This window comes from Echinops telfairi, unplaced genomic scaffold, assembly GCF_000313985.2.
Source record: "Echinops telfairi isolate 266 unplaced genomic scaffold, ASM31398v2 ScPeMD7_7467;HRSCAF=8505_0, whole genome shotgun sequence".
NCBI classification, from domain to species: domain Eukaryota; kingdom Metazoa; phylum Chordata; class Mammalia; order Afrosoricida; family Tenrecidae; genus Echinops; species Echinops telfairi.
Genome location: NW_022111367.1, coordinates 10,654,718 through 10,666,753, shown reverse-complemented (window position 1 = coordinate 10,666,753; position 12,036 = coordinate 10,654,718). Strand labels below are relative to the sequence as shown.

The 12,036-nt window shown below is 52.5% G+C and overlaps 1 protein-coding gene across 7 annotated transcripts in view; it reads left to right on the top strand.

The window, feature by feature from the left end:
- Window positions 1-12,036, top strand: part of GGACT (gamma-glutamylamine cyclotransferase) — a 55,661-nt gene that overhangs the window by 38,662 nt on the left and 4,963 nt on the right. Inside the window, exon 1 of one of the 7 annotated variants that reach the window (XM_045283777.1) lies at window positions 11,733-11,906. The exons of the other annotated variants lie outside the window; for them this stretch is intronic. Coding sequence (XP_045139712.1) covers window positions 11,840-11,906 — 67 coding nt within the window. The 5' untranslated portion in view covers window positions 11,733-11,839. Of the gene's footprint in view, window positions 1-11,732; window positions 11,907-12,036 lie in introns of those variants that run through there. 7 annotated transcript variants of the gene reach the window in all.

The window sequence follows — 12,036 nt, the reverse complement described above, 5'->3', positions numbered from 1 at the left end:
TGAAATGATTACTCTCCCTCCACCCCCCACCCCCACTATCATGATCCCAATTTTACCTTACAAATCAGGCCAGACCAGAGGATGTACACTGGTACAGATAAGAACTGGAAACATAGGGAATCCAGGGCGAATGATCCCTTCAGGACCAGTGGTGAGAGTGGCGATACCGGGAGGGTGGAAGGAGGGTGGGGTGAAAGGGGGAACCATACAAGGATCTACATATAACCTCCTCCCTGGGGGATGGACAACAGAAAAGTGGGTGAAGGGAGACATCGGACAGTGTAAGATATGACAAAATAATAATTTATAAATTATCAAGGGTTCATAAGGGAGGGGGGAAATGAGGAGCTGATACCAGGGGCTTAAGTGGAGAGCAAATGTTTTGAGAATGATGAGGGCAATGAGTGTACAAATGTGCTTTCCATAATTGATATATGTATGGATTGTGATAAGAGTTGTATGAGCCCCTAATAAAATGACTTTTTGTAAAAATGGAGAGAAAAGAAAAGAATGGCCTGTTGGGGGCTTGGGACATATGAGATAGATGAGAAGTTTCCAAGGTGGCCCCTTGTATCCCATGACCTGCAGATGTGGAGGATGGGACAGCCCTCCCTGGTTGCCCAGGGACTCTGCTCCAGCCAGAATGAACATGGTTTGGGCCAGTGGCCGGGTCTATTAAAAACCAAGCTGCCTCTGGTGGGCTCGAGAAATATAGAAGGAAATCGTGTTCTCCCAGTCTGAGGAGCCGCTGTGGGGAACACAGTGTCGCCAGCCTCGGGCCTGGGACTGGTGGGTGACGCAGCCCTGCCCTGCAGCTGTCCCCCTGGACCTCACCTCCCAGGCGAGATGGCCTCTGCCCTCACCGCCCGGCCAGGTACCATGACTTCTTCTATTCTCCTTTCTTCTGGTGAGTGAGCGTCCCTTCTTCGCGTTCAAAGCACAAGTTCAAACATAGCATTGTTAACAACTTGGAGGGCAGCCACAGAGCATGAAGGCCGGATCAGGACTCTTGCACACAGACCCTGTGCGACTGCCCGGGTGGCACATCCAAGAAACCACCTGACTCAGGGCACCGAACCCACAGACATGAGCTCCTCACATGGCCGGCCCGACGCGGAGTCATGCTCAGATGTGCCTTGCAGGTCTTGCTTCGGCAGCTGCTCCCGTCTCAGTGAAGGAGCCCACCCGTGAGGAGGAGCTAAACCATTCTGGGGTGGGGAGGAGGCCCAGGCCTCTGGCTGCTTTCGGATCTCTGGGGACTGGAAGTTGTCGTCCATTCCCCAGTTTCAGGGCCAGCGCTAGGAGCTCTGTTGGAGTAAAGGAGGAGCCCACTGGGCTCCCGGCCGTGAGGTGCAGGCAGTCCGCTCTGCTGCCTTTAACCAGTGACTTTGCACGAGTCACTTCAGCTCATTGACAGAATGGGGTGGTTACACAGGGTTGCACACTCAGCTGCTAAATGAAAGCGTGGCTGGTCCAGTGCACCTGGGGGTACCTCAGAAGAAAGGCCTGGCAGTCGAGTTCCAAAGGGTCACAACCATCACAAACCTGATGAAGTTGTTCTGGCTCTGAAACGCATGGCACAGGGTAAAGCCATGGGCTGGGATCCTCTATGGTTTTATTTATTTATTTTAGCATAGGGAAGGGGCTGAGGATTTTGTGTCTCAAATGGGGAGACCCTAAGTGGCGCATTCTGCCCTGCAGAGGGCAGGACGGGGTGCACAGTGGGGCTGGTGCTCCCTGGAGCCAGCCCCACCCCAAGGCTGAGGAGGGTGGGGGCCCTTCTCTGTGGGGGGCAGGCCGGCTGGGGGCACATAGGTTGGCTCTATGCCTGCCCAGTGGGGCACTGGGCCCTGCTGGCTGCGCAGCCCTCTGCTGAGCCTCCCCCTGCTGGGTGCCTGCAGGCCCTGGCAGCACCTCGGCCTCCCAGCTGCTCCTGGTATTTGGGGCCGTGCCCCTGGCGGGCACCCAACCAGGAGCCGAGCAGCCTGTTTTCATAGATAGGTGAGCCCTTTTCCTGACACAGTGTTTTGGGATTTTCCAAGTATTCCTTTCCATATTCTTAAAAGTGAAGGTCGAGGGGGAGGGGGGGGGACAGTCATCTCTGCCTCCTTGGCCCCTGTATGTTTTGTCTTGTTTAAACCCACACTAACTGAACACTTGGTCGGTCTTCCAGTCATTTCCAACTCAGGGCATTCCCTGCTTCACCACGGGGTTTTCAAGGCTGTAATCTCTGGGGAGCCTGGGTGATGTAGAGGTCACTCATTGAGCTACGACCCGAAAGGTCAGCAGTTCAAAACCACCAGCTGCTCAGCGGGAGAAAGATGAGGCTTTCTACTCCTGTAAAAGTTTACCGCCTCGGCAACCCTGCCTGCTAGTCGGGAGTCAGAATCAGTGAGTGGGGGTTTTCTTGAGCAGTCTTTAGGGAAGTCATTTGCCAAGCCTTTGTCCGGTGGATTTGAGCCACCAGCCTGTGGGTTCGAAGCCTGCCACGAACTGTTTGCAACCCCCTGGGAGTACTGCATGCTTTCAGATCATGCAAAGCTGTTTTAAAGTGCTGGGGCATTGCTCTTTTGCTTTTTGTGTGTAACGCATCCCAGGGGGGGCTGGGGTGGCATGGGGGGCCCACAGAGCGTTTGTTTGTTTTCACAGACCCACACCTTGTGGTTGTGAAGCGAACTACTGCTGAGCAGAGACTCTAAGCCCCGGATATCAAAGGCGCCACCATCTCACTGGTGCCTCCGTGGTTAATGTAAGAAAGGTGTTTGGCCATCAACTTTCCCGAGGGATTCGGTGCGGCGGGCGAGGGGTCGGCGCGAGCAGGAAGCCCTGTCTCTGCTGTAAAGAAAATAGGCAGCGACAAAGCGCGCGCATCAAAGCGCCCACCGGACGCGGCCGGAGCCCTGGGGCGGCCGCGGAGGGCGGAGCGCAGGACGCGCTGGGCCTGCTCGCCGCCGGCGGCCGGCCGGGTGTAAAGTTCAAGGCGTTTTGTTTTTTCACCTGTTTCCTACAGTCTTAGGAAACTTCTGAAGAAATAATGCCTAACTGTATCAGACACTGAGACTCTCTCAAGGGAAGGGACGGGCCAGCAGAGGGGGAGCGAAATCGGCCCCCTGGTCTGAGTTTGTGGGGAGGTGCTTGCTGGGATTGGAGGTGCACCGCTTCCCCCTGGCTTTTTACTCCGTTGACACCACGCTTGGTGACATCCTCGCCATCCCACAGGGTGGCCGCTGGGCAGCTCCGGGAGGGTCACAGCCGCCATCTGAGCAGTGTCTCTGGTGTGGGACCGTGTGGTGTGATAAAGGCCCGTGAGCGCAGCAACCTCAAGTCCAGGGTGAAAGGCAGTGGGCTCCGCTTCTGCAGCAGCTCAGCTCCAGGCCTGTCCGGGAAGCACGTCCCAGTGGCCCCTGGCCTCGCCAGAGCCCTGAACCCCACACTGCACCAACGTGGTTATTGTACCAATACCGTCCTCACGTGACAGCTGTCTACCACCACCACCACCACTGCTGGTGGCTTGATGGTTTAGCCCACAGAGAAAGCAGTGAGGGGATGGCAGGCAGATCTTACCGTCACTTCCTCTCGTTATTTTATGAGTTATTAAAAAAAAAAAGAAAATGGTTTTATGTTAAAAGATGCTTTATGTATTCGTGCTTTTCTTATTTGGCTTACCAGGGTTTCGTCTGAGTGCCCTGGTGGGATGCGTTACCTGATGGGCTGCTAATCCTTAGGTCGGTAGCTTGAAACCCACCCACGGGGACAGCTCTTCCTTGTCCATAGACTCACTATGAGCCCAGATCAACAGCAGGGCAGTCAGTGACAGCTGTGTCCGTGTGTGTCCCTAAACACAGCTTACCCATGGCAGGCGTGGGCCTCGGCCCTAGTGGCCCTGTAGGACAGAAGGGCTGCCCCACAGGCTCTGCGAGGCTATGGTTCTCTACAGAAGCAGACAGCTGAATCTTTGTCCCGCCGAGAGGCTGGCGGATCCAGATCGCCTCTCTCAGTTAGCTGTGCAATACTTACCCCATCGCACTGCCGGGCACCTTCAAAGATGGATGAAGTGCATGTGATCCTTCGAATTTGGACACTGTCCTCACACACTGCCAAACAGACTCCTGCCTTTTACCCACTCAGCCACCAGGTGGCTAGGAGAATGACAATGAGGCAGGGAAAGCCCACAATGAATGGGAATGACTCGTGATCACTTTCCATTTCTGCTTCAGCAATGAAATCTGAAACCAGGGGAGCCCGTGTTTCCAGAGGGGCAACGCTGGACCGGCTGCTGAGCCATTTCCAGCAGCGCCAGGCCAGCTGGGACATTGGCAAGATTGTTCTTGTTTTCTTAGAGTTACCGTGTTAAAGGTACCAACTTGTGTTGAACTAAAACTTTTGGAAACTCGATCTGAGCCAGTCCAAGTGCCCTGCTGACCCCCTGAGCGCGCACATGACTCCTGCCTCTTTGGCGTTGGGCCCTGTGTCCCAAGGAGGGTGCCGCCGGCCTTCCACCTGAGCTGTGAGAAATGGGTAAACCAACCGCCCTGCCTCCCTGTTGTCCAGAGCCCACTCTACAACTCAAAGGTCAAGTTCCCCACATTGCGTGTTAATGCATCCCGTGTGTCTGTCATGGGAAGATGTCGATCGGTACTGAAACCAGCAACACTTGTGCATGTCTGTAGATAGAGAGAGATGTATGTCCAGAGGTGGCTCCCACATGGTAGAAGTGGGCAAGTCCACGCTGGTTGAGTCAGGCTCCTGATGACCAGGAAGCCTCAGCAGGCAGTTGTGGTGTGTGGGACACGACTGCTCCGGAGACTTGCCAGGCCTGATTCAGAGGGGCTCCCAGATGGCTTAGCTTGATGTTGAGTGCTTAACTGGGTGGGTGTGCCACCTAGGGTCTCCAAGTAGTAAGGTACCAGAGGGAGACCCTTGCATGGGGGCAGTCCATGTGAGGGGGAGGGGAGGGCAGCATCTTAGGGTCTCCTCCACCATGTGTCCAAGCCATCTCACACAGAAGGGTGTCCCATGCCACGGACGCAAACTCGTCTGACCTCTCCCCAGGGCGGGATGGGCTTGCCCAGCCTTTTCCATGCGCTCCGGCTTCCCCTTTCATTCTCAACATTATTAACATTGACAAGTCAACCTCCTGGTTGTGAGCCATGTCGGTTTGTTTTTGTTTTTTTCCACCATTTGTGTTTCTGATTCAAATTGAACGTGAGGCCTTAATCCTCTAATGGGGATTAATTGCCTGCTTCAGTGCTTCACGCCGTCCTGCTCCGACCACAGGCACGGCTTCTGAGGGGAGGCTGTTCCCCACACAGCCAGCGAGGGAATGATGTGTTCCCAATGGTGAAGCCAGAAACGCTGGATACTCATGGTCTTTTATTGCATATAAATAATATTTATTCTTTTATTGCATATAAATAATATTTATATTGCATATAAATAATTCCTCAGGCAAATTTTATATTATAAACACTCGTGGAATTCAATAGGTAAAGTGTGTAGAGAATGATCATTTTGGTCATTCTAAGAAAGAAGTTTAACTTTTTATTGTCTGGCTTTTTCTTTTTTTAATCATTTTATTGGGGGCTCTTATACCTCTTTTTACAATCGATACATACATACATACATTATATCAAGCACTTTTGTACATATGTTGCCATCATCATTTTCAAAATATTTTCTTTCTACTTAAGCCCTTGGTATCAGCTCCTCATTTTTCCCCTCCCTCGTGAACCCTTGATAATTTATACTTTTTTCATGTCTTACACCAACCGATGTCTCCCTTCACCCACTTTTCTGTTGTCTGTCTCCCTGGGAGGGAGTTATATGTAGATCATTGTGATCAATTCCTCCTTTCTCCCCCCATCGTCCCCCCTTACCCTCCTGGTATCGCTATTCTCATTATTGGTCCTGAGGGGTTTATCTCTTCTGGATTCCCTGTGTTTCCAGCTCTTTACCAATGTACATGCTCTGGTTCAGCCAGATTTGTAAGGTAGAATTAAGGTCATGATAGTGGTGGGGGGAGGAAGCATTAAAGAACTAGAGGAAAGTTGTATGTTTCATCGGTGCTATACTGCACGCTGACTGGCTCGTCTCCTCCTTGTGACCCTTCTTCTGTAGGGGATGTCCAGTTGTCTGTAGATGGGCTGTGGGTCTCCACTCCACCCTTCCCCTCATTCACATCGATAACATATTTTGTTCTGGGTCTTTGATGCCTGATAACCTGATCCTATCAACACCTCATGATCACACAGGCTGTTGCGTGTCTGGTTTTCTTTTATGGAAATAAGCTATCATCTCCTGCAAAAAAAATAATTACGCTATTGAGCTGATTTACCACATGATTGGAATTCACATTCTATGTCTTGAACATAATCATGTGTATAAACTATCACATTCTCAAGCTTTCTTCGTGGCTCCAAAATAAATCATCAAAGTTACAGCGGATCCTTGACCTGGCTGAATTCCCTCTCCAACGCTGTGCACACAGTGCTCTAGAAGCACAGGGTGTGTGCATTGAGCCGCTCAACGCAAGGCTTGAAACCACCAGGGGCTCCTTGGGCGACATACGGGGCCTTCTACTCCCGGAAAGAGGCAGTCTCGGAAACCCACAGGGGCAGTTGTACCCTGTCCTACAGGGCCACCAGGAGCCACGAGTGTGACAGTGTGTGTAGTTTTTTTTTTTTGAGGAGCTTCATCGGGAAGGGTAGCTAGTCAATGTTTTAATTCAGATCTTGCTAAACAGTGGGGCAGAGTGGGAGGCTTAGGGGAAGGGAGAGAGGTGGGACCAAGGCGCAGAGTGGGCGAGTTCCCCTCCTGGGCACGCACTCTAGGCTGCCATCAGTAGCAACGAGCTCTTAGTAGACAGAACGGTCCATGCTTCAAAGAGAGGAAGTAGAAGCTCAGAGTGAAACTAGCTTCCCAAAGTCAGTCAGTACATTGTGGAGTGAGTTATGCCACAGTGTAGAGTTGGGGGCATATCGTGATCCACCGAGAAAGCTCAGATGCCCATTGTGCCCAGGGGGGTCTCCCTGGGGCTGTGCCTGCCTGCATGCCTGGGCCCACAGACCTGGGCTGCTCATCTGACCGTGAGCCAGGCCGTCCTGCCTGGAGTTTGAGACAGAGCGCCTTCCCAAGGCGTTTTTTCTTTTTGCTCTGCAGAAACGCAAAGGGCTCACCTGCAGCTACCTCCACCAATTGTTCACTTTTGAGACATTCTTGCAAGTCCTCCAGAGCTCCCCCACCCACCCCCATAGCCCACCCAGCGCCATGGAAGGACCTGGCCAAGGGGGAGGGAGGGGTGGTGAGGCTGCGGGACGCAGCATGGCCCATGGCACTGCCACCCTCCCAACCTGCCCCAGGACCCAGGGGTGCTGTCTGGGAATTCCGGGTGCTCCTGGGTTCAGGCTGCAAAGGGGTCACCTAGCCGCACATTCTGTGGTTGGCGGGCCTCCCAGGAGCCGCTGCGGAGAGGCTGACCTGACCGGCAGCATGCGAGGAAGGCGAGGCAGAACCCTTCTCAAACTGCCCCCGTCGCTGGAAAGCCTGACCCCTGGGCTCGACCTTGCCGGGTCCCCTCCCTCACCCTCTCGGGGGGTCGTGTTCTGTCTCGTGTAGTGTCCCTCTCTACTCCTCTGGGTTCGGCCCTTCCGTGCGGTGTCCACACAGAGCCCGCTGGCGGTCGTGGAGTTCATTGGGGAAGCTAACAGTTACAGCGCCGCCGGTGCGAATGTTCAGGATGCAGCCGTTCAATCAGGACCTGGTCATTCTTTCAGGGCTGCTCAGAAAGACCCAACGGGCATTTCACCTGCTGGAAGCCACAAGCTGAGGGCCTTCAGCTCAAGCTCCGTGAGTCAGTGAACCCAGCTCCCCAAATTAGGTACCCAGAGGCACCCCACTCCACAAATCAGCCTTCTGCCCCAAAGTACTCAGCTTTATCTGCTCCTAGGAGTGGCAAGACACCAAGCTGGCTCGTGCTCTGGCTCCTGGTTCTGCTGCTGCTGCGGCCGCTGCTCTGACGTCACCCCTGTTCTCTGCAGCAAGGCCTTCACAGGGATCGTGGAGTCCAGAGGATTTGCTCGGCTCCTGGCTCTGACAAGTACTGAACTCCCCCTTCTTCCTGCTTCTCAGAGAGCTCCTTTGAGACCCAGCAGGATGTCCTCACAATCAGGTCCATTCACAAGTACACACAGGTGGATCCTATCAGTGTCTTCTCCCACCTGCTTCCCCGGCCCCAGGCAGGAAAAGGTCTTTTGGTGGAAGTCACGGAGGCTTTGGCTAGGAGAGCCCAGTTAAACAATTCACTGCCCCTGCACCATCGGAAAGAACCCTGGCAGTGTGTGGTTATGCAGTGCGCTGCAATCCAAAAGGCTAGCAGTTCAAAACCACCAGCCGCTTCACAGGAGCATGACTAGGCTTTCTAACCCATAAAGAGCTACAATTTGGGAAACCCACAGGGGCAGTTCTACCCTGTCCTATAGCGTCACTATGAGTCGGCCTAGACTCTTTGGCCATGAGTTTGGTTTGGTTGACAAGGTCAGATGCTCTAAGTGGCAGGTTCAATTCCTGATGCTACCCCTCTGTGCTCAGGCCTATCATCTGAGCTGCCTGTGAAGTGGAGATAGCATCAGTGACTTTGAAGAGCCGTGAGGGTCAAAGACAATGAGATTGAACAGAGAGCACTTAGCTGTGGGCCCAGAACACACAGAGCCGCCCCTGTGTCCAAGGCCCGCTGCAGCCCCAAAGCCGCTTCAACATGCCGTCAGTCCCTTGAACCCCGCCGCCACTGGGAATTACCTTCTGGAAAAGTCTCTGACCACGAATTCTTGCCTTTTTACCCCTTGTCTCCACCACGGTTGCTTGTCTACTCTGGGATGAATGCTTGCTTTTCTCTCTGGTTGAATTCCTGTAACAACCACAACAATGACCATTATTTACTGAGTCCTAGCAGTTTACAAAGGAGCCCTGTGTCTTAGTGGGTTACATGTTGGAACTTCAAGGTCAGCAGGTCAAAACCACCAGCTGCTCCAAGGGAGAGAGATGAGGCTTTCTACTCCTGCAACAAGCGTCAGCTTTAGAAAAACCCCAAAGGAGGAGTTTTATTCTGTGGCGCCAGGGCAGCGAGTGAGAACACTTACAGCCTCTTCCAGGCAGAGGGCGCTGCCTGGGAAGACTGGGAGTGAGCTGAGAGGATCGCACAGGGCAGGGCACTGGAGGCCCCGTACAACCATAGAACCCCCCCCCCCCCAAAAAAAAAAGAAATCTGTCCCAAAAATGAGAGGGAGGGTGGCAGAAGCAATTTTAATTTCAAGAAAAGCAGCAGTGGTCCCAAAAAGGGCAGTCCATGAGCTGAGTGCCCAACTGAAGGACCCTGGGGGCGTAGGGTTATGCGTTGGGCTGCTAACCTCAAGATCAGCAGTTCAAAACCACCAGCTTCTCTGATGAGGGAGAAAGATGAGGCATTCTACTCCCGTAAAGATGTAGTCTTGGAAACCCACAGGGGCAGTTCTGCTCTGCCCTGCAGTGTCCCGAGGAGTCCCCATCAGCTTGATGGCACTGAGCTTGTTTTCCTAATACTGAACTGCGGTGTTCTATATTTAATCATTTTATTAAACATGCAACTCTTATCACAATCCATACACACATCCACGGTGTCAATCACATTTGTACATTTGTTGCCATCATCATTCTCAAAACATTTGCTTTCTACTTGAGCCCTTGGTATCAGCTCATTTTCCCCCTCCTTCCCGCTTTCCTCTCTCATGAACCCTTGATAATTTATAAATTATTATTATTTTGTCATATCTTACACTGTCCGACGTCTCCCTTCACTCACTTTCCTGTTGTCTGTCCTCCAGGGAGAAGGTGTACAAGGTGATCCTTGTAATGGGTTTCCCCTTTCCACCCCACCCTCCCTCTACCCTCCCAGTATCACCACTCTCACCACTAGTCCTGAAGGGATCATCTGTCCTGGATTCCCTGTTTCTAGTTCCTATCTGTACCTATGTACATCCTCTGGTCTAGCCAGATTTGTAAGATAGAAATGGGATCATGATAGAGGGTGTAGGGTGGGGGAGGAAGCATTTAGGAACTAGAAGTTGTGTTTCATCGATGCTACACTGCACCCTGACTGGCTCATCTCCTCCCCACAACCCCTCTGTAAGGGGATGTCCACTTGCCTACAGATGGGTCTTGGTTCCCCAATCTGTACTCCCTCTTATTCACAATGATGTGATTTTTTTTTTCTTTGATGCCTGATACCTGATTCCTTCAACACATTATGATCACACAGGCTGGTGTTCTTCTTCCATGTGGGCTTTGTTGCTTCTGAGCTAGATTGCCACTTGTTTACCTTCAAGCCTTTAAGACCCCAGATACTATATCTTTTGATATCTGGGCACCATCAGCTTTCTTCACCACATTTGCTTACGCATCTGCTTTGTCTTCAGTGATCATGTCAGGAAGGTGAGCATCATGGAATGCCAGTTTAATAGAACAGTGTTCTTGCATTGAGGGAGCACTTGAGTTGGAGGCCCAATGTCCATCTGCTACCTTAACACTAAACCTATAAATATATGCATATACATCTATTTCCCCATCCTTATTTATAAATATATTTACATATGTGCATGCATTTATTTACACCTCTATAAATGCCCTTTGCCTCCTACTTCTTTCTTCTATTTCCTTTTACATCCTCTTGTCCAACTATCATGCTTAGCCTTCATTTGGGTTTCAGTAATTCCTCTCGGTTACATTTCCCTTGATCAAGTTCTACCAGGTCTCCTACAACTTCCTCACCACTAATGTTGGATCACTTGTTGTTCCCTTGTCTCTGGGTTTGTTAACGCCACTTCCTTTCCCCCCACTTCCCCCTCTCCCATGTCCCCCTGGAACTGTCAGTCCTGTTGTTTTCTTCTCCAGATTGTTCATCCAGCCTGTCTTATTTAGACCGACCTATGAACTGAGTATTTTAACCAAGATTGCAATATATGGATACTGGAAGGACGTGGGGTGGGGGAGAGTGTGTGTGTGTGTATTTGGGGGGAGGGGAGCCAAGTCTTCGGTTTCTGTGGGGGGCAGTGGTGGTTTGGTGGCATAAGTCTCCTCTTTCCTGGTCATTGCACTCCCTACTCCCCCCACCCCCACCCTAGTTGGCCAGTGCAGGCTCCCTTGAAGCTCTGATACCAAACAGCTTTCCTTGGAGCATCCAGACTAACCCAGATGAGGTGATCTGCTGCTGAAAACCCACAACGTTCTGACTTGCAACCAATCGTAGGATGGCACGGGGTCAGAAGGCATTTCATGCCATCCCTGAAATGTGCAGCTGACAACAGCATTTAGTGAAGGCTTCCTAATACATGGGACCAGTCCCCAGGCTTGGCCATGCTCCGTGGAGGTCATTACTTCATAATTCAGGTGGGGAAGCGTGCCCACCTGGGTTATGGAACTGGCTTGCACCACATGGGCAGTACATGGTAACACCAGGGTCCACCCCAGGCCATCTGTTTCGACCGCTGACCACTACAGGAAGTGGTCGGTGTGCTGGTAGCCTGCGGGGCACTGGGCGGACAGCCGTGGGAGAGTTCTGGGCAAACTCAGGGTGCTGCAGCTGCTGGGTTGGAACAGGCTGCCGGGGAACAAAGCGGCAGGGCCTGGTCAGAAGATGGTGTGATGATCCTTGGAGGCGGGACGAGAGACGTGATTGAAGCCAAGCGCCTGCTGCAGGAGGAGCTGACAGGTCTTACTAGAGTTCCCCGTAACACACTCCAGGTCCTCAGCTGCTCATCAAAGGCTGGAGCACGAAGTCCACCCAGGCCAGCAGTCCGCTTCCAACCCAGCCATGGACAGGAAGCCTGCATGCGCGGCTCCGCCCTGGCCCACGAGTCGAATGAGCCTGGAGGCAACAGGTGACTGGCCCTAGAGGACTGCATGCAAAATGTCGAGAGAGAGAGAGAGAGAGAGAGAGAGAGAGAGAGAGAATCTGGGTGACTCGTTCCAAATGGCTGGTCTCCAGGCTGTCACACAGCCAGACCGGAG